This window comes from Glycine soja, chromosome 11 (genome assembly GCF_004193775.1).
Source record: "Glycine soja cultivar W05 chromosome 11, ASM419377v2, whole genome shotgun sequence".
NCBI classification, from domain to species: Eukaryota; Viridiplantae; Streptophyta; class Magnoliopsida; order Fabales; family Fabaceae; genus Glycine; species Glycine soja.
Window position 1 is genome coordinate 17,537,981 of NC_041012.1, and position 23,145 is coordinate 17,561,125.

At 32.7% G+C, this 23,145-nt stretch overlaps 2 protein-coding genes across 2 annotated transcripts; one reads left to right on the forward strand and one right to left on the reverse strand.

Moving 5' to 3' along the window:
• The first annotated feature begins 4,328 nt into the window (after positions 1-4,328).
• Positions 4,329-7,766, forward strand: LOC114376893 (auxin response factor 18-like). Its single transcript, XM_028335204.1, has 4 exons — positions 4,329-5,393; positions 5,999-6,879; positions 7,064-7,129; positions 7,419-7,766. Exons 1-4 carry the CDS (start codon positions 4,329-4,331, stop codon positions 7,498-7,500), a joined length of 2,094 nt encoding a protein of 697 aa, XP_028191005.1. The 3' UTR covers positions 7,501-7,766.
• A 5,368-nt stretch (positions 7,767-13,134) lies between these two features.
• On the reverse strand, positions 13,135-22,649 carry LOC114374552 (serine/threonine-protein phosphatase 6 regulatory subunit 3-like). Its single transcript, XM_028332212.1, has 19 exons — positions 22,327-22,649; positions 21,689-21,792; positions 21,282-21,368; positions 21,129-21,204; positions 20,949-21,023; positions 20,779-20,832; positions 20,095-20,154; positions 19,886-20,002; positions 19,216-19,310; positions 18,929-19,137; positions 17,983-18,080; positions 17,674-17,777; positions 17,397-17,562; positions 16,961-17,083; positions 16,171-16,253; positions 15,725-15,866; positions 15,525-15,554; positions 14,873-14,943; positions 13,135-14,204 (listed from the first exon to the last, which is right to left on the reverse strand). The coding sequence occupies exons 1-19, from the start codon at positions 22,363-22,365 to the stop codon at positions 13,376-13,378; spliced, it is 2,562 nt and encodes an 853-aa protein (XP_028188013.1). The 5' UTR covers positions 22,366-22,649; the 3' UTR covers positions 13,135-13,375.
• Between the last annotated feature and the right edge of the window lie 496 nt (positions 22,650-23,145).

Here is a 23,145-nt window from a genome sequence, read left to right on the forward strand (position 1 = left end):
TTAATCATAACAACAATAACTTCAAAATAAAAAAAAATCTAATTACAAAAAATACTACACTTAAACTTCAGATTAAAACTTCATTCTAAAAAAAATTATTACTTCAAATAAATAATTTGTGAATGATCTTAAAAGAATTATTGAAAAACTTGAACGCTTTCAACGTACAAAAAGTTCAAAGTAGAATTTTTAAGTCAGAACAAAGCATCAAAATAATCGAATTCATCATATACCTACAAAAACAATATTATAAATAATTAATGATAACAACAATAACTTCAAAATAAAAAAATCTAATTACAAAAAATACTACACTTAAACTTCAAATTAAAACTTTATTCTAAAAAAATTATTACTTTAAATAAATAATTTGTGAATGATCTCAGAAGAATTATTGAGAAACTTGAAAAACTTGAACACTTTCAACGTACAAAAAGTTCAAAGTAGAAATTTTAAGGTAGAAATTTTAAGGCAGAACAAAGCATCAAGGGGCTTCCTATTTAAAGGGGTAACCTATTTTGCCACTCAAATAAATAATTTGTGAATGATCTCAAAAGACAAACTTTAAAAACTTGAAGGCTTTCAAAGTACAAAAAAATTCAAAGTAGAAATTTGAAGGCAGAAAAAACAAAGCATAAGGGGTTTGCATTTAAAGAGTTTGGATGCACCTGTTTTGCCACTCAAAATGGCAGAAACTGCACCTGTTTTGCCCATGGTAATGGCGAAATGTGCATGCAACACTGCGCCCTCCCTGCTATGCCTGCTGCACCTAGGAGCCTACCTGTACTACCTGAGGTGTTTCGCCAATGACAATGGCGAAACCCTCTCCACGTGACTGCCTGTATCGCCAGTTTGACGGGCGGAATACTCATGCCATTTTGCAAGTGGCACCGTCACGTGTCGCATCCTCTGCATGTTTCGTCAGCATGCATGGCGAGTTACGTTTAAAAAGAGACCCCTCTAAAATTTGTTTCAAAACAAACCCATTTTAAAAATTAGTTTGTAAAACTAACCTTTGGGATCAATTTGCCACTAGTTAGCACAGGTAAACAACAAAAACAACAGCAGCAGCAAAAAATCATTAGTGCCCTAAAATTTAACCAAGTGAACAAAAAGAAAATGAAAACAAGAGGCAATTGGCAATGCGTGACAATAAATATATCATCAGTGTAAGGAAGTAAGGGATCAACGCAAATTTAAAATTAAAAAATTAATATTCCTCACTTTCTTGGTTTGAATACCGACTAAAATATCTGTGAGACTTTTTTATTTGTTCTTTAATTTTTTAATTAAAATAATGTTTTGTTTGGTTATCGAAAAAAAAAATATTTTCTTTGAAATGCAACAATATGAATGAAAAGGACGGAGGATGGACGGAAAAGTGGAACTGCTGAATTGCGACCAATGTTGACTTATTTGAGAAAGTGAGAAAGTGAGTTTAGAAGAATAAAATATGGGACTCGTACATTTTTCTAATTTGTCTGATTTTGAGTGAAAGTGTGATTTGTGTTTAAGAAGTACCAAATAATGTTTACTTTATACGTTTCACTTTTTTTCCTTAAAATTATACATATTTTATTATTTTCTATATTTTTTATGCTTATATTATTATTTTGTGTCTCTTTATATATTTTAAATAAAAAAAATGAAAAATCAAAATAAAAGGTACCAACATTAAAGTAGTGGATAATTATTAGGAAAGTAATAAAAATTTAAAAATTAATAAAGAATAAAATTGTCTAAAATTTATGGATATCAAAATTAAATATTCTTTTTATTAATGATATAAATTATTATTATTTTCTACATAATCAAATAAATAAATAAATAAGTCAACTTTATTTTTAACCAAAAAATTTACAAAATTGTCTTACTTTTTTCTTTTTCTTTCTTTTCAATTTTTTTCCTCTAAATCTAATATGCCCTTAAATTAGGTGGCCAACAATCTTTAAGATAATAATAATAAAAAAAAAACAAAAGCTTTTCTTCTCCCTTCCTTCATCATCACCAAATAGGGTCAATCGAAAGCCCAAACTTTGCATGAGGATGCCGTTTTATTAGCACACTCACCAACTATACAAAAAGCTAACTTGAGCTTGTGGACATCCACATCTTGCTTGTTCCTATCTATGTCCTTTATAAGTGACATGTTGTTTACCATTTGATAACCAAAAAGAAAGGGGAAAGAAAGGGGAAAAAAGGAGAAAAGAAAAAAGCAACAAACAATATTGGAATGTATTTGGATTATTTTAATTTCAATCTAAGTTTTGAATTTTGATGAACTACGTGTCTATTAATCATTTTAAATTTTAACAATTTAGATCAAATTGATTTTAAAGAAAAAAAATCATTGAACATGATTACAATATGTATTTAGATTAATTTTAATTGAAAGTTTTATATAAAATGTGTGACGGAGTAAAAACCAATTTTGACACTAACATAAAAGAAAAAAGAATGTGGATTGGGATTGTAAAGTATTTTTTACATTGTCATACAAAGTATTATGTACAATAATTTTTAATTAATTAATAATATAATTTTTTATACTAATAATATATATCTGTTAAATTCTTAACTGGATTCTAGGTTTTAAGATAAAATTTGATTAATATAAGTTAATGGTGTAATATTTTTTTATATCGTTATTTAATTACACATCACTTATATTACATTAAATATAACAACTTTTGAGATGTTTTAAGAATATATAAGGAAGTAAGAGTATAATTTATTCAACATCTTATGCATTTTGGTTCAATTACAATTCTCATGTGTAGAATTAATCTGAGTCAAACTAAACTACACATCACTTCTTGCATTTGATATAACATTTGTATAAATTTTGATGTGTTCTAAGAATATATCAATAAGAGAATGTAATTTATTAAACTTTTTTTTCCATGCAATTTGGTTCAATTTTGATTATCATGTATAAGATTTAACTAAGTCAAACTAAAAACTGAACGGATATCACTTATTACATTTGAATTAAAATTTATACAAATTTTATTATTACTTTTTCACTATATTTATTGTGGTTATATTGACTTTTTTCATGCAAATTTTGTCGTGTTTTAAGAAACTATATGGAAGTAAATATAATTTATTCTTTTTCACACAATTGTTCCGTTTTTATTATCATGTATAATGTTGAACTAAGTCAAATTAAACAGACACTATTTATTACATTTGACCTAAAATTTGCATGGATTCATTGTGGCTTTTTCACTGCATTTATTGTGGTTATCCTTTATTAATTTTTTTTTTTTTTTGCAAAATCTTCCATGTTTTAAGAATATGTCAAGAAAGGAATGTAATTTTTTTCATCCTTTTTAGTAATATAATTTGGTTCAATTTTAATTCCCATATGTAAGGTTAAACTAAATCAAACTAAACTAATACCACTAATTATATTTAAAGTAAAGTTTGCATAAATTTTCTTTTCTCTTGAGATTCAATCAGGACAAATTTCTCTAAGTCTCAAGAATCAATTAAGAAGGAAATGTAATTTATTGAACCTTTTTTCATACAATTTATTCATTTTCAATTATCATATTTAAGATTGAACTAGACTAAACCGACAACGGTTATTATGTTTGATGTAAAATTTACATAAATTTCTGTCGTGGTTTTTTCACCATACTTATTGTGTTCATTCTTTATTGAGTATTTTGCTATTGTAATTAAATGCAACATTTAAAACAATTTATGAAAAACTATTTATTCATTTAAAAATAATTTAAAACAATTCACTAGGATTATATTTTTGGCACGTTACCTATCACACCCTTTTATTTTAAAATTATATCTCTCGTAAAGAATACCAATAACCAGTCGGGCAAAAAGAATAATTTATTCTTAAAATTTTAAAAAAATATTGATATGAAATATTTATTAATTTTAATTATGATTAATTTTAATAAAAAAATCTGATTTATTATCTTATAAAACATTTTTTTTATCCACAAAATTTAAATCTAAAATTTTAATTAAAAAGAGCGAATTAAAGATTATTTGACCAATCATATATACTCGTAATTTCAACCCAAAAATAAAAACAAAAAAATTCATTTCACATTCTATTCTTATTTATTTAAAACAAGAGAGAAAGAAACAAGACAGAAGTAGAAGCAGTAGTTCTAGTTCTCTTTCTTTCACTCACTCACTGAGATCTGAAATAACAAAAAACAAAACCAGCTCGTGCTGGTACTTTGCGTGATGAAGCTCGTTTGAAGAAAAGAGAAACTTCAAACTTCAAACTTCAAACTTCAAAAGCCACATTATTTTCTCCTTGAACACACTCCGTTTTTTTTGTTGTTGTTCCAATGAAGGAAGGTGAGAAGGTATTGGATCCGCAGCTATGGCACGCGTGTGCAGGTGGCATGGTTCAGATGCCACAAGTGCACTCAAAAGTCTTCTACTTCCCACAGGGTCACGCCGAACACGCTCACACAACCATTGATCTGAGAGTTCCACCGTTCATCTTATGCAACGTCGAAGCCGTTAAGTTCATGGCGGACCCAGAAACCGACCAAGTGTTCGCCAAGCTGAGTTTGGTTCCTCTAAGAAACTCGGAACTCGGTCCTGACTCGGACTCTGCTGCTGGTGATGACGCGGCGGAACCTTCTTCTTGTGAAAAGCCTGCGTCTTTCGCCAAGACTCTGACTCAGAGCGACGCCAATAATGGTGGGGGGTTTTCGGTTCCGCGGTACTGCGCGGAGACGATTTTCCCGAGGCTCGACTGCACGGCGGAGCCGCCGGTGCAGACGGTTGTGGCGAAGGACGTTCACGGCGAGACGTGGCGGTTCCGGCACATTTACCGGGGGACGCCACGTAGACACTTGCTGACAACAGGGTGGAGCAGTTTCGTGAACCAGAAGAAACTCGTTGCTGGGGATTCCGTTGTGTTCCTAAGGGCAGAGAATGGTGATTTGTGTGTTGGGATTCGAAGGGCAAAAAAGGGAATTGATGAGGGTTCAGGTTTAGCTTCATCTTCTGTGTGGAGTTCAGCTTCAGGGTCTGGAATTGGGCCTTTTTCTTTTTTCTTGAAAGAAGAAAACAAGATGTTAAGGAATGGTTGTGGTGTTGGTGGGAATTTGAGTGGAAGAGTAAAAGTGAGGGCTGAGGATGTTGTTGAAGCTGTGACTCTTGCTGCTAGTAACAAGGCTTTTGAGGTTGTGTATTACCCAAGAGCCAGTACTCCTGAGTTTTGTGTTAAGGCTTCTTCTGTGGGGGCTGCTATGAGGATTCAGTGGTGTTCCGGGATGAGGTTCAAGATGGCCTTTGAGACTGAGGATGCTACAAGGATAAGTTGGTTCATGGGAACCATTGCTTCTGTTCAGGTTGTTGACCCCATCTGCTGGCCTAATTCCCCATGGAGGCTTCTTCAGGTACTCTCTATCTTTCCCCCTATATATATATATATATATGGGTTCGCGATAGATGATCTATGATTACGTTGAAATACCAGTTAACGTGATTTTAGATGAATGCTTTCACATGTATGATTCCTCATTGAGGAATTGATTATGGATCCTCAATTGATTTTAAGTTGAATCTATTTTTTAGATAGTTTTTGTTTTGGATTAATAATTTTATAGTACTAAGTTTTACTGTTAACTTGTTTTTTTAGTAAAAAAGAAAATTCAAACATAAATCGCATTGTTTCAAGATCAATTTTGCAAAAATTCATAAAAAAACTCGCACTGAAGACTCTTGTGTTTGTTTTGATAATTTGGTGAAAATGTTTTTTAGACATCTTGATCCAAACATGTTTGTTGGTGCGGTATAATTCACATGCTGTTGTAAAACCATGAATCCTATGATGATATGGATGATTGAAATACCAAATGTTGATTGAGGAAATGCTATTTGTTTTTGTGTAGTTGATTTGCTTTATTCCATTCACATCATCATTGGAACCAATTGAGTTTTGTTGAAAATTATGTGGTGCAATCTTGATTGATCTTGCTGGTACTTATTATTATCCGTGCAGGTTACTTGGGATGAGCCAGATTTACTACAAAATGTGAAGCGTGTTAGCCCGTGGCTGGTTGAATTGGTATCAAACATTCCACTCATCAATTTTACACCCTTCTCTCCACCAAGAAAGAAGCTTCGGCCACAACACCCAGACTTCCCCCTTGATGTTCAATTTCCAATACCAATGCTTTCAGGCAACCAGCATGGGCCTAACAGCCCCTTGTGTGGTTTTTCGGATAATGCTCCTGCAGGGATACAGGGAGCCAGGCATGCTCAATTTGGAAAATCTCTATCAGATCTCCACCTTAACAATAATAAACTGCAGTTGGGGATGCTTCCAACTAATATCCATCAACTTGGAGGAGTGTATACTGGGATTTCAAGTGGTAACATGATGACCAAACATGATAAGAGCAAAGAAAGCTTATCGTGCTTTCTGACCATGGGGAAATCTAGTAAGAGTTTGGAGAAATCTGATGATGTTAAGAAACACCAATTTTTGCTTTTCGGTCAACCAATTCTCACTGAGCAACAAATTTCTAGCTGTTCTAGAGATGTGTTGTCTCGCGGAAAAAGATCGCTAGGTGATGAGAAGGTCAAAGCGAAATGCGTTTTGGATGACTCGCAATCTACTCTCTCACAGCAGTTTTCACCAGGAAAAGCTTCTTCTGCTGAGTTCTTTTGGCAACTTGGCTTGGATACTGGTCATTGCAAAGTTTTCTTGGAATCAGAAGATGTAGGAAGGACCCTAGACCTATCGCAGTTTGGTTCTTATGAAGAGCTCTATAGGAGACTTGGCAACATGTTTGGGATTGAAAGGTCTGAGATTTTGAACCATGTGCTCTATTATGATGCAGCTGGTGCTGTTAAGCAAACTGGAGAAGAACCTTTCAGGTATCATTTTTGTTTTCAGTTTTTTTCCACCTTTTCCTTCTTGGTCTCAATTGAATAATTTTATATTTTCACCAAGGTACCTAAATCTGGCAGCACTTCCATTACTTGTACTCTTCAGATGCGTGCGTTTATCCTAGTCTTATATTTATTTTGGGTTTTGTTTCCTCTTGTGATCTTATTGCAGTGACTTCATGAAGACAGCAAAAAGATTGACAATTCTGACAGATTCAGGCAGCAAAAATATCAAAAGGTTAGAAAGAGAACGAGCTTAGTCTTGTTACACATTCATCTCCATCTTTGTCAATAACTATATGATGACATTTCTTCTTGGACATGGATCATAAATCAGGTGACCAAACAGAAAAGGATAGCAAGAAAACTTTTGGCTAAACCATTAAGATGACCATACCATACCAATAAAATATCTTGTATCATAAAGTAAAAGTAGTCACATTTTTTTGCATAGAATCACCACATTTCGTTTCTTCATTATCCTTTTATTATCACATAACCTTTCCTCCAAAATCTGTTTTTTGCAGGGCCTTTATTACAGGAACTCGTAATGGTGAACATGGACTAGATCCATCAAACAAAACAGGCCCTCTGAGCATATTTGCTTAAAATATGCTATAGATAGCATCTGAGACATTGTTGAGATCTGAGTAGTTGAAGGACAGTCTTAACTCTATTTACCTCTGCAAAGACTGAACATGAACTGAATCTTTTATCATGGTTGTTACAATTGTTTACTAAAAACAAGTATTTTATCAAGGTTGGCATTGTTGGTTATTAGTGTACAAATAATAATGATGCTATTATCATGATCAACTAATATTGTAATATTAACCAAGATTTGGACCCCATTTGGCAACTTGCTTTTTCTTCCATTGTGCTCTCACATGCAGCTGCCTACGTGTCTCCACGTCACCAGTGCTCAATAAATTGAGCAAAGGTGGAATAATGTGTGGACGTACAGATTAATGCGTCACCAATTTTTGATATTGTCTGCCAATATTTATTGATCTCAGGGTAATGTAGCTTTCATTAGCATTTAACCACGATTGATCAATGCTCATGACTCGCCAAGTAGTCATTTTCCTTCATTTGTTTACGTGAAGTTAACTACTTCTAACTAGATGAAATGCACTCTCGGTGCCAATGGTGCCATGGAATAGCTATAGCTATAGTTATAAAGTTTTGAATAAACCCATTTTTTTCCTATAGAAATTGAATTCAGGTATTTAAAGTTTATAACAATTCATACATATTCAATCAATTAAACTAGATTTTTCTGGATCAATAAAGTTTTGAATGAACCCATTTGTGTATTATTAATCATTCAGATATACAAATAAGAAGGCAAAATAATAATTCAGCTTAATTTAAGAAAAATAATTGCTTTCTGTCAGTTTTTTTTGTTTTTGAAAAAGCTTAAAAGAATAATTTCTAGAAAGTTATCCGTTTCTAAAACGCACTTGAACACATCTGAATTGAAGTAGATGAAAACTGAACTAATTTTGTAAGAAAGTTTTTCACTGCAAAATTATAAAATCCTTTATTTGTATCTTAAGAAATTGGTTATTCTAATCTTAGAAACGTCATTTTTAAAAATAATTTCACAAAATAAATATAAAATTTTCATGTTTGCCCAAAATTTGTCATATTGATTATCATCTTCAGAGTTGGTTCTCATGTGTAACATTAAACTTAATCAAACTAAATTACACATAATTTATTATGTTTTATGTAATATTTATCCAAATTTGATAATGTGATTTTCAGGTTTAGTGTTAATTCTCAAGTCAAAAACTAATCTGACTCAAATTAAATCGAATATCATTTATTACATTTTAGGTAACATTTGTTCAAAATTCATGTTATTTTTTAGTGTTGGTTCTCATGTGTAAAATTGAATTAAGTCAAATTAGATTGCACATCATTTATTACATTATACATAACATTTTCCTCAAAATACATCATATTGATTTTCAGGTTTAGTGTCAATTCCCATATGGAAAACTTAACTAAATCAAACTAAGTCGTACAGCACTTATTAAATTGACATAAAGGAGCACGAAAATACTCTCAACAATTTGTCATGAGAGTCTTGCACGTTTCACATGTATAAAAGGAGACTTGCACTCGCATGATTTTTTGACGTGTTCTTTTGCTGCAGCTTTTTTTAGTTATTTTAAACAAAACTAATGTGTTTTCACTTTGCTTATTATTAAAGCAAAACACTCCTGTATAAAATTAACAAACATGATCGATACGGTTAAGATTTTTTTTATAAATACTTAAAATAATTACCTTAAACTACTAAAAAAGCCTGTTTGATTTAGGTCAGAGTCTGGGATCTTAAAATCCCGAAAACATGATAGTATTGGTTTAGAAGTTAGAGGTGATTAGACAAACATGGTTTTGGTGTCCAAATGGCACGAATTAGTGGATGCATAGGGTTTGTGAATTGAATTGTCCCTAGAATATGTGACGTGAGACATTGTGAACTAATCTCAACCAAAACAACCTTAATATGGGTGTTTTGTTGAGTCCTAAGTCATAATCACACGTGGGTGTGGGACCAACACCAACCACATGAGGATTAATCACGATTATTTATTTGACTCATTTTGCATTCACGTGAAGCTCCAGCACTTCCCTGCTATGTCGCCGTTTTGATGGCTGAGCATTTTTCCCATTTTAATGGCTTCTCGGAATTAATAATTTTTAGATTATTACAGTACGTGCATGTAGCTATAGATCTAAGATTTAATATATTATTCTCTTGTCCCTTTAAAAAACTAATTAATTTAATTAAATTTATTAATTATTTATATTTTTAAAAGAAGCTATCATTTTTATCTCTCTATTTACTTAATTATTTCTCATTAATGTTTAAAGAGAGAATAATTAAGTAAGGATATATGAAAAAAAAAAAATTAACACAACTAAAAATTAGAAAAATATAGTATAAAAAAGTTCTAAAAATAATCTTATAATTAAAAATGAAGGAAAGGCTATATTACTATTATACGTAGTAATTAATTTTACTTGTAAGTATTGTTTTCTGACAATTTTTTTGACTATGATATCATAATATTTTTTTACTTTTTACTGTTTAAAGTACTTTTTTTATTATTTAAAGAACTATCTAAAATATTTTAAAGATAAAAAAATAAAGCAAACACATTTTACACGAATTTAAACAAAAAAAAATACAAGAAAATAACATTAAATTGCATGGAGGAAAAAAATATATATATATGAATGAAACTTAGCTAGGTACACGTTGTACAAGTCAAATGGTCAAAAGGGAAAGCATTGGAAGTTCGTGTAAAAATAAGAAGAATATGGGGCATGCCAAATCACAAATTGCAAAGGCAAAAGAAAACACGTTCCAAGGAGATGAATTCCTTTTGTTTTCAGTTTCAAGACCGTAGTTTGTGGACTTTGTATACTTTGCATGGGGATGGGGAAGCATCTTCCTTCTTCATTATTACTATCTCTCATTTCCCGGATGAAACTACAAGACTACTATGTTTTTCTATCTGTTTTTTTAAATACTATATCCCATGCTTTCTGTTTTACTTGCATGCATTTATCATCACTTGGCTTTGCTAGTCACTAATTAATTCCCATTTCTTACTTGTATTCATTGATTCATAGTGGATATGATTATGTAAGTTTTAAAAAGGTTACTGTTATGTGTAGTTTGGTGTAGTTTATTTGAGAAAAGAATCACTTTATGCGCGCTGTTGCGTTATTCTGAAATTATGATATTTTTAAGGGATAATTTTTTTAAACATTGTTGTAATTATGTTCTATAATAATTCTTTTCAAAAAACTGTGAACTTTAATTTTCATCCTAAAAATATGACTTGCTTTTTGCTACAGTGAACCCTTGTTGGTGTCCTTCAATATCAAATAAGTAAAGAGCCTCAATGTGGAATGATATCCGAATCTTTGACATCATAATTCATGCACCTGTCTAATCAACCAGTTAATAAGGAATTAGCGGTGAATCTTCCATACTAGATTGTGAGAATAAAGTGAAAAATATGTATGTACAGACAAATGTACAGATTCTCTAAAAAAAGAAATACAAGCCCATAGTATAATGAAAAACGCGCGAGTATTAATAATTTCAAATAATCTTTTTATATCTCTCTTTTTATATCTCAACTTTTATACTTGTTAGGAAGAAAAATTGCGTTCTCTAAATGTCCTTAATGATTTGATAATTATTTGTGTAAGAAGAATATATAAAGAGACAAGAAATTAACAAATATTTTCTGAAAAAAAAAATGAAACAGTGAATTACATTTCGATTTGTAAAGTTTGTGTTAAAAACTTTTGTGCGAGTCTAAGAAGAAAATAGCCTAACTAGATACGAAAAACAGTGATAGTGCACACGATATTCAAATTGCAGACAAAGATGTAACAAGTGCTTATTACAATGATACCATCTACCAAAGGAAGTGATGGGAGTTGTGTTAGTCAAATGAGTCGTTATGGCCAACATGACTTATTAATGCAACCCTAATTTTCAAAATCATTACGATTGTTACTTGAATGGTGAGTTAGAGTTGATAACGACTTAACGTTTTCTTAAAGGCCATACCTTGGCCTAACATATAATCTCCAGCAAGGATGAGATCTAACCATAAGATAGATATGTCAGATTGAGTCTTCATCAGAAGACAATTTTAGTAGTTATGTCTTTACTAAATGTTAAAAACCAATTTCATATCTTTTGGTTTTCAATTTTAATAGGACTTTTTTTTATTGTTAGTATAAAAAAAATTATATTATTAACCAATTAAAAACCATCTTGTATGACTTTTTAAGTAACTATTGTTAAAGCCAATAAATTTACAATATATGATGATTTATGATCCATTTTTTAACAGTTATTATTTTTGTTAATTGTTAACGACCAAGTTTAATAATTCTATTGCTTGAATCCTCATCAGAAGACAATTTACATTTTTTCTAAAACCAGAAGATATTACTTCAGAACACAATTAAACATTGAATAATTTATTAGCCTGAAAAAATTGAATAATTTATTAGCCTGAAAAAATTGAATAATTTATTGATAGAAACCAAAACAAAGTGGTTAGCATTATTTATTATCCTACTCCTATTCAGAACCTGTCATTTCGTGCTTTGGTAAGTAGACAACTCATTAAGTGCAAAGCAGGATTTCCTTCCCGCTTATATAGGGTCCTAACCTACGATCATTAATTTTATGTATGCTCTGAAAAATGTTAGCAAGAAATAAATATCGAATCTATAAATATGACTTTAAGAAATAAATATCTAATTTATGAACATCAATAAAAATAATTTTAATTAGTAATATCATCAATTTAAATTTTATTTAAGAAATATTCATAGACTAAAATGTTTTAAATAGTGATTATATTTTTTTACTTCATAAATAGTGCTTATATTTATTTTTTAAGCATTTAATTCTTTTTTAACCAAACATTTATATGTTTTGCACTTGATCCAAACATTACCTGTAATTCAAAAGACAACTTTTTTAACCAATAAATACATTCATTTTTGCAAAGAGTATCTCGTTAATAGACTACACAATATACTAAGGTATGAAATAAAATTAACAATAAATGCATTTAAAAGTCTTATGTTTCTTATAATAAAAAAAAATGATTTTACGTGTTTCTTGAACAAAGAACCACAGGTAGTATCACAATATTTGAGTTACTAACTTGATTTTGAGAAATTCAACAATTAAGTTAAGATAATTGTTGAACAAACCCTTTTATTATTAAATTATATTTTTTATTTTATTTTTAATCAATTTTAAACGGAAAAATAATCATTTCTGCCTCTTTTAATCTATTCAAATACACCATTTTATGAACAAGGTAAAACAAACTATCGAATCTAGACTTCAACTATAATAAAGTTATGCAAATGCTAACAAGAGTTCTCAGGTCCTAGTTAAGAAACTTGAATTAAATATATATTTTTTATTGAAAAACAGAAAATTATATTATTCATGATATTTTTACATTCTCCTATAATTTTCATAATAAATGTTTTTCATTTGGCTTCCTTAACAACCAGTGTCCTAACTCCTAAGTACAGTGATTAACAAGACCTAAAAAGTTAATTCAGTTCATTCTCGGCCGTACTCATGGATGTAGAAAATTGTCCCTCGATCTAGTTTTTATTGACAGGCGCATCCGTAAGGAACGGAAATCAACATCAACACGGAAAAAATAAACTGAGAAAGAAGACCAGAGTAAATATTCAATAAATGTGGGAATTCCCTTTAAATCTCTAGCAGGTAGAGGCAAAACTTCAAATTAACAAACAACCTTAATATCTAACAATGCTGAAACAGAAACAGAACATAATGGAAAGAAAAATACTGTACACTAATTTGTTGCATAACCTTGGCGTTGATCCAAATTTTTTTCATACAAACAATGGGGAAAAGCAAGATTTACCAATTTGTCCATCACTCTAGAACAGCAACCTCGTTGTCAACCCTCCAGTAATTTGCATCGTTGAACTCCTTCACACCAGGACTGCCTTCTTCAGAATTTTCCTTTTCTGGAACTTTTGAGACTACGTTTCTTTTCAGTGGTCCTGCTTCCCCAACTACCCCTTCTTTGAGAGCCTGGTCCATTGCCTTCTCAGTACCTTCTAATTCTACACCTACAAATTCCACATCCTCTTCAAATAGTGAGGGTACCGCTACAGATGTTGGACTGGAGTCACTGCTCCCATTGATTGAATCGCTAGTAGTTGGCGACCCATTTGAAGGTATGGATTCCCCATTTGAAGGAGAACTCAGATTAGGACTACCTTCTTGAGGCTTAATAGGCAAATTACTACCAGACTCGTCATTATCCAGAAAGGGGTTCATACTTGAACCAGCATCTTGCATTTCGGATGGTTCACCCCATCCAACCCAATCAGGTAAAGGTCTATCTCCAAACAAGTCCTCATTGTCTGGTGCCTCAAACCTGAAAAATCCCATATCATGTGAAGGACTTGTCTTCTCACTTTCAATGTTTAGAGTGCCCCCATTCAAGGAATCACTGCCAGTTAATCCACTAAAGAAGTCTGTGCTTGAGCTAGATGTACCATTCACAGTATTTTTGCTGTCCACCAATTCTTCATCCTCTCCGACCACTACCTCATCATCACTACTGTTGCTACCACCATTTGCAGCTGCATTCAATTTTATCTCATCCATCATCTCAGAGGATGATGTACCCCCAGGTGCATCACCAATTCTGTTGTCTTGGAATGCAAACCAGTTGGAGTTTGTAAACAGATTACTGCATAAAACAAATGCATAAACATTCAATGATCAATTAAATAGAAAACACGGGCATCCAAAGCTAGGCTCACAATTTAGGTAACTGTCTACCAAAGGAGGGGGGATAAAAACAAGGGCAATACACTTCAACTGGGTTTTGCCGTAGGGTGAAGAGCCAGCAATTACATGCAGTGTCTAAATATCAAAAATACTAAAAACAGAATTCAACACAACCAAGTAAATCCAGCAACAAGCAGGGGCAAAACATATATGGGTTTATAAATGAAACTTCGGCATAAATTTTGCCCGTGTATAAGATGAAAGAAAAAAAAAATATATGTCTTTTCATTTTGTAAACCTGAAGACACTTGAGTTTTGGTTTTCTGCTCCATGGTGTGACTTGTGTCTGCCTCCATATGTTATTCTCTTCCATCATATTTTAAAACTAGAACCGTGGCGGAGGTTAGGTGAATGAAATGAGTAGAGTAAGGAGGCTAGGTAGCATTTAGGATTTTAGACTTGTGGCATAGTTAATTTGAATATTATGCTTATTAGATATACTGTTTTAAGGGCATAGCAAGTGAGTTATTTATGGTATGCAGGTTATTTTGCACAAAAGTATCAGGCTCAATAGAGATCACATTCTGCCTAATATGGTTGCCAGCTAAAGACAAAATAAATACTCACCTCCCTTGATCATCACCAAGTCTCAGGGAAGATATGACTACTTCAGCAGAATCATCGTCAAAGTAGACATCCTGCATTTGACAAACAGAAAAGTTTACTGTCAAATTAGTTAACAAAGAGTGCAAGATTACTATATTATAGGCCCTGTTATTCTAGATCATGTGGGAATTATAAGGGCCAGAAGAGGGATTTGGGTTGTGAAAGCTTTGCCACTTAAGGGAGGGATAAGCAAGGAAGAAGACATCCAGTAATTGAATGAATATATGGGGGCCTTTGTGTAGGGAGTTCAGTATAACCTCAGTTCTGAAGTGTTTGATTTTCCTGTGTGCATGAATGATGAACCTGTGATTCTGATCTTTGTAACAAGGGTTTCTCCCTAATTTCTGTCATAAAATACCTAGTTTCCTATAGCAATATGTGTTGATTGATTACTCTGTAAAGCTACAAAAGTAAAGCAACTAATGCCCAAAATAATAAAACTACAGGGCACAAAACACCACAATTTTACTTATGGATGACGGCCACAATGAGAGTTGAGACAATCACCAAATTTCCAAATGAGACAAAACATTTGAAACGGCAAAAGTGGTTCTCAAAATCACTGAAACTAATCTAACAAAATAACTTCAGTTACAATACAATCAACTATTACCTCATCATCTCGATCAAGACCACCATGTTCCTGTAACAAAGATCATTGCATTAATCCACCATTTAGGTAGAGCAGTGTCCAAGACAAAAGACATAAATGGGAAACTAAGAAAAAGGGAGTGGGGAGACAGATGTTTGAGAATAAAGATACACAAGGCACATGCATGCACAGAGGGTAAGAAGCAACCAACAACTACAAACCTCTTCATTATCGTCATTTCCATAAATTTTGTATCTAAAAGCCTGGCTCAAATTATTTGCTAAAGCTGCAACATCATAGTCTCTGTCATGAAGGTCTTCATCATCACTATCCCTCATCCTATCTTGTAATGAAGTTGGACGTCTGCACTTAACAAGGAGAAATAAGAAATCAAGCAAAATGATAAAGGATTCACAACATTCACTCCCCTATATTTTTAATTTAATACACAAAATTGTGCCCACCCAACCCTTATTGCTTGAGATAACCTCACTTGTTGTCTCAAGACTAGCCATTTAAGGCATGGCCTTGCCACTTTTATTTATATTGCTAAAACCAACCAAAATTTACATCACCAACAAAGACTTTATGCTGAAGAAAGACATTGATCCTCCCAGTGACGCTTCAGCTAAGAATTTAGAGCTAGATAATTGAAATTAGAGCTTACCCACAAGCCCAACGGTGAACATTCTCGACCACATTACGCTGCTGAAGAACTGTAGCTTGCCACTCATTCCACTCGCTATTCTCCTACAGAGATGTTAAAGAAGTTTAAAGAGCATTCATGCCAACTCAAAATTTAAGATGCAAGTTCAACCTCATCGTTCAAGGCACGGGAGAACTATTCAACAGAGAGGACAAGGAAGTCCAACAAGAACACAAAATAATGGTAATGTTTCAGAAGAAAAGATTTTGCTCTGGGATCGAAGCCTCAACACTGTTGATGCCATTTTTGTTTAAACAATTATTTAAAGTGAACTAGGCACATCAAGGACTCATTCATATCCTCCATGCCAAAAGCATTTTTACAGAAGACAGTTAATAAGCATCTGCCATGAGTTTTTAAGCAAAGCTGTCATGGATTTAATTCAAAGCATAAATTATAGATCTCGGATATTTATACAGGTTGGAAAAGATTTATATACTACATACTAAGAAAACCATGAATCTTGTCGAACTTTGAGAAAGGCTTCTCAACACATCTTAATCAGTGGTCTAGTAACATTAGAGAAGGGTTCTTGTACTAGTAAACATTAGAAATAGTTTATCTATATCGGGTCAGCCTGTTTTGGTTCTGTTTTAGACTCTTATAAGTCTCATTTGGAACCATCTACATGGCCACCCAACCAGCTGTAGTACCCCTGGTACTCTGTTATATATAATATCTATCTTTGCTTATCAAAAAAAAAAAAAAAAAAACCATGAATATTGTCTCTAGAAGTAAATACAAAGCTAACCTGGAGACATGCCAGAATGTGGCTTTGGTTACGAGCCAAGTGGACAAGTTTATTGAAAATTCGAGTAATATGTCCAATGTTTCCTACACGTGTTCCCCGTTTTCCAGCAGCAGGTACTGTGTGCTGCAAAATCAAACAAATTTAGTTTAAAAAGTTCTCATAGACTTAACAGCATATGGAGACTATGTATACAGTGAATATGAGAATATGAGATACCCCACTTGAACTTGTGCGATGCATCTTTGTTTTCATTTTTTATTCAAAAAAGCATGAAGAAAATCAGGATAACTGAACACACCATCAAAAGTTTCCTAATTCAACTATGTTTCTTTCCATCCTAGGTTGAGAGTTATAAATTAGTGGCTCAAAAATATAGACAGCGAAAAGCTAATAACCAACCAAATTTCCCATCTATCAGTTTGAAGCATACATTTACCTGACTGCTTTCCACTGAAAGAATACAATGTTTATCTGCCTGGAGAAACCTTCCAACTAAATCACAATCTCGAAGAAGATGATCAATGATGGCATTAGATTTGCTCTCCAGGCATGATGATATGATGCTTTCTACATGATGGTGTAATGAGTTGTTGTATGGATACCTGTATTAATGCAGAATATGTCAAGAGAAGAGGAGAAATATTGATGCAGATTTCATCAAGGTTTCTCTAGATATCTACAACTCTGGAAAATTGAAAATTGAAATTGCTTACTCAAAGAAAAGATCAATGACTCGTCGAATGGTTCCTGAGTTGGCCAATTCTTTTTCTGCCACTTCATTTCCAGTTTTTAGAAGTACTGCAATAAATTCCACGATCTGAAATAAATTGCAAATTTGTCAGAGAATGAAAATGAATTCAAAAATGGCATCAGCACTCTATCTTTGTTCAGGAATATGAATGTTTGAAGTACACAATGAAGGTTATCAATGGAACAAAATTCTATATCAACTGACTAACTATAACCTGGTTCTGGAGGGAACAGCCATACACAACAAATTAATCAAAAGTAAAAATCATAACCTTTAATCGATGCTTGCCAAGAGGAGGTCTCAATTCACCATATGTTGTAGGCAGTACCTTATTATCAGATGACACATCCAAAAGCACAAGGAATTCACCTGTAGACAAGTGCAATTTTACTTATCATGTGATAGAGCTGCTTGAACAAAATGTGCCAGGTTTTATCACAAATAGAAGAAAAGTGTTGCCATATCATTCTTCAAGCCTCTAATTTAGGAATAATCAGAAGATGCAAAAAAACATGGCACATAATAACTACTACAGCCACCACCACCACCACCCAACGAAAAACTTGAAATGACTGAAGGGTACAACATCTTTAACAAATAGTACTTTGATGGCAATTGATGTCTAAACAAATTTGGAAGAAAAAGACTAGACAGAAAAGGGATATCAAAAAGAAAATCAAAAAATTAATTATTCATTAAAAAATAGAACCCAAACCACATTTACAACCCATTTTATTGGCAAGGCTCCACCAAGCTCCAGAATATCCTGATACTGCTTAAAAGCATGCTCCCAACTCCCTAGTGATCATGATTTTACCAGGACATGGAAGGGTAAATAGTAATTATAATTTTGTAACAAAAGTGGAAATCATAACATAGAAGTCTTAAATTAAATGAGAATCATAAAATGCCACCCAGCCCCCACAAAAAAAAAAACTACAAATATATATTTCCCTTTTCTTGTGGGATTCTCTTTACATACCTCCTGTAGACTAGGGTTCACCTTTTGGTAGTTTTCTTTAAAATCTTATTTTCATCAAAATGATCATACATCTCATATTTTTAAAAAAAAACTACAACCTTTTCACTATTATTGTCTTATGTCATATTACGTTCCATATCATTATATACATGCAATATAACTAAATAAAAAAAGAAATCCTATTATCAAGCATATAAACTGTTCCATTCATGGGGATAAAACAAACCATACTTACCAAGTTTAGGTAACATTGCACCAATAGTATCGGGGTTTACAGGAATTGGTGGCTCATACATGTTTTGACTTCGGAATGAATGAAAAAGTGGAGATGAAATAGCTGATTTTTTGGGATCCAACAAAGAAATACACACTGAAAGAGAGTTGACAAGGCTAGACATTGATTGTGAATCTTCCAATGCATAACCCAAAATTTTTGCAACAAAACTGCAAAGTAACAATTTTAATAATCAATTTACAGGCATATATTTATTAAAAATAAAATAAAGCCTTGCAACACAAAACCTTGGACTTGAAAGCTTAATAGCTAGAGTAGATGATGCCACTCGAGTTATGGTACACAAAGTTTCAGCTACATTGGCATGAACTTCAGGAGGACTCTGGTTAAATAACAAAAAAGCCACAGCTGTCAGATTATTTATAAATATAACAAAAGACAACAAGGAGGCAAAGAACCAACAAAATTCAAGCACTCAAGTACAACCAAATTGGGATCTTTTAGTTTCCCAAAGAGATTTTTTTTTCATTGATATCTCCAAGATGCAAAAGATGTATTTTATGTGACCCTATAACGACAAACTCAAAACACCACAATCCAGATTGAGTTGTAACAGCATTCCTAACAAAATTGTGTTGTCAAGTCCAAAAATTCTTTCAGCTAGCCAAATCATGGACTCACACTTGTAGAAGCAGCCTAAATTCAAGAGTAAGGCTTCATATAAGTTCAATGAACAAGGCTTGAATAACTTTAACACCGGGCAAGTGTAGAATGGCTATGTGAGGTAGGTCAAAGAATATCCCATGGATCATCTACAAATAAATGAATAAACTAGCATCCGACAAAACATGTAAACTTTCTTAAGTTTGGTATCAGCAAGGTGTATATGCAACAAACAGCTAATCAGCAACATCTGACTGAAAGACTATAAACACGGAATGTAAATGTTGCACTTACAGATGGACTTAATTTATCGACAATCATCTCAAGCAGGTTGCTCTCAGCCAACCATTGCATCACATCTATAAAATTGGGATATACATGGTCATCAGCACCTACTAATCGAACCAAAACCTGTGCAAAGAACAAAATTTAGGACCCCTTCTAGCACGTCATATTAGCAAGATCTCAATAATATTATAACTACTAGATAGATAGATGTTTACCTCCATAATGGATGTAATGCCTATCAAATCTACCAGTTGACGAAAAACATGCTGATGGGCCTGCAGAAATTATGCTGAAGAATGAATGAAAGATGATATCACAAGGAGAATAGGATATCACAAATTCTTAGTTGTAAAATAGACTACAAACTGCTTCAAAGAGAGATGCTAAGAACAAAAGGAATAAGTTTTATATCAGGTAGTACTTTGTTGTCTCCTAAAAATTGTATAAAATCATATTAGAAAAAAAAAATTCTACTATGCATGTGTCTGGATTGGATAGATTTTAGATACAGTAATCTGATTCATAGGAAAAACATTATTGGTGTTCTATTTAAATGTGTTAGGTAATTTGAATTTATAACCAAAGCTAACGAATTATTTCTCATTTAACTTTTGTTCCCGCATTTTATCCTCAACAATTGATTAATTTATTTAACTTAAAAACAAAACCAACTACTGCAAATAACCCTACCCATTTTTTTGTAATTTTATATAAAAAACTGATTATTTTAGACAATCCAATTATCCAAATGAAATAATCTTAAAACCACTTTTCACCTAACATATCCAAACATAAAACTTATTTCATAAGATCAATTATAAAAATAATCAATTATGGAAGTAATTTCTAAAAATAATCCAATTCAAACACACGCTATAAAAGCGCATTGGTTTACTTACTTGAACATAATTCATAAGTGGTACTGTCTTTCGTATCATTAGGCAAATGACAACCTGCAAAATTTAACAGAAATTATCTTAGACTTACAGTAAGTGGTTTTAATACAACCATACAAATAATGTCAACTAAGTGTCACAAACTAAAAATTCCAACATTATGGAGCATATACCTTACTAAAGTACCCAGCCAGTAAGGTACTATGAGAACGATCAGGCTCCAAAAAGGAGAATAATAAGTTCATGAGCTGCAATAACAAGAAAGGTAAGTAGAAAATAATACACTCAAAGCATTACTATAGGACTTCAAACAAAAATCAAACTATGTAATGAAAATGAAGTATACTACAAACCTCTTCTTCATCCACCAAGGTCTTCAAAATTACATCAATTTCACATGTAAAGATCTCACAGGAAATGAAGGGAAACCTAAATCATAGACAAATGATCAGATGATAAAAGTGAAACAAGAAAGTTGAAACAAATTTTCAGTTACAACTACATACTTGAAGACCCGTTTGTTTTCATCATCCTCCAGTGGTTCTTCTATGATGTAGCGTAGCAATTGCTCAACCTGAGCTCTATCCCTCAGACTGAAAATAAAAAAACAGGACAATAGCAAATAATTATAAATAACTTTTTAGTTGAATCACCATTGCATATCCAATTTCAACCTGTGCTTCTATGCAATAATACTTGCACTGAACACTGAAGATAAAAATGGTAAAAAAAAATACACAAAAAGCCAACAATAACAACCAAGCCTTAATTCCCGCAAGGTAGGGACAACTACATGGATCAATCAATCTATTGAACTTTTGTCAAAAACCAAAAATACACACAAGAACAGGGGGGAAATAGTCATGGGCAGGAAAAGTAGAAGTCCATTATTTGAAATTGATTACGAACATACAAGTTGATGAGACGACTGTTTAAGGCCTTGCATTCTTGGATTATTTCCTCTTCATCTAGAAGTTCTTCTAAAGTGAAGTTCTCCTTGTCCAATATTACCTCCACCTGCAGAGAAACAAGACTTTCAGCCTCTTGAGAGAGTTTGAACATAAAACCAACACACAATTTTAAAATTCTTCCCACTCAATTATAAGGACTCCAATTACAAATTTTAGCACTAAACAATCATCGTTACAGAGAAGGTAAAAGAAACAAGATAATTTCGAATAAGCAAGCCAAGTTTTCGCAAATTTGCCTATGAATTCAAATCTGCAGGCGGGTTTTCTTTCTTTATTTTTCATACAATTTGCAGTAATTTGAAGTGAGTTTGCATTCAAACTCAGTAAGGCTCAAGGACTTTTCATTGCTCAGTAAAATTACAGACATAAACATTAAAATTAAAATGGAAATTACGAAATGGCAAGTGGGAAGAACAATTACTAGATTGGCAATTAACCAGCGCTAAATTAAATGTGCATTTGAAAGGGGAAATTAAAACTAAGTGATGCTATAATAGTTAATTAGAGAGAGAGAGAGAGAGAGAGAGAGCGAAAAGGAAGAGAATGAAGCGGAGTATGAATTGAGAATAAGAGAACTCACGGGAGAGGAGGAAGAGATAGAGGCGAGCTTCCAGAACATGAGGGAGAAGAAGGTGAGTGTGGATCTGTGAGGCAATTGGGGAATGAATCTAGGCGCGGAACATCGAGGAAGCTGAAAACCCTAATTTGGAGATCGAAAAGGTTCGAGCGAGGCGGTGAAGATCGATAGAATAGAATAGAAGGAGAGAGAGAGAGAGATATAAGAGAAACAATCGTAGCTACGGTACGGAAATGGAAGAAGATGGGAAGGGAAGGGTGAAGAGAAGGGGCGCTCGGTGGTTCTACTCAGAAATCAGAATTGCCACAAATAACATAACATGGACGCATTCATTTTTATTTTATTTTGAGATGTATGTATATGATATTCTATTCTACATTTACCTACGTATGCATATACATGTATTTTACTCATTCCCATTTTCACCACTGTCATTTTATTAAAAAAAATCATTATTTCTAATTTTGTGTGTAAAACATTGTAGACTAGGATCAATGTAGAAATATTTAATATTTATATATCAAGTTTCTTAATATAGTTTTAAAAAAAAATCGTGAGAGAAACAAGACAAGGAACACAGAAGTTTTTGCTGACAAGGTGATCTGTGATTCACGAAGCTCTCGTGAGCTGTTTAAGAAAGTTTATCAACGTAAAGGAAAAACTAAGCAACAAGCCTTGGTTTTTATGGAATCTGTGGCATTTAACTAATACTAATACTGAGCTTCAAGCAATTTATCATGAAGGCATTCGAAACCTTGATTGAATGTGATTCTGATTCTACTATGGCGCTTCAATTCATTGCATCTGGTGTGGTTCCAACAC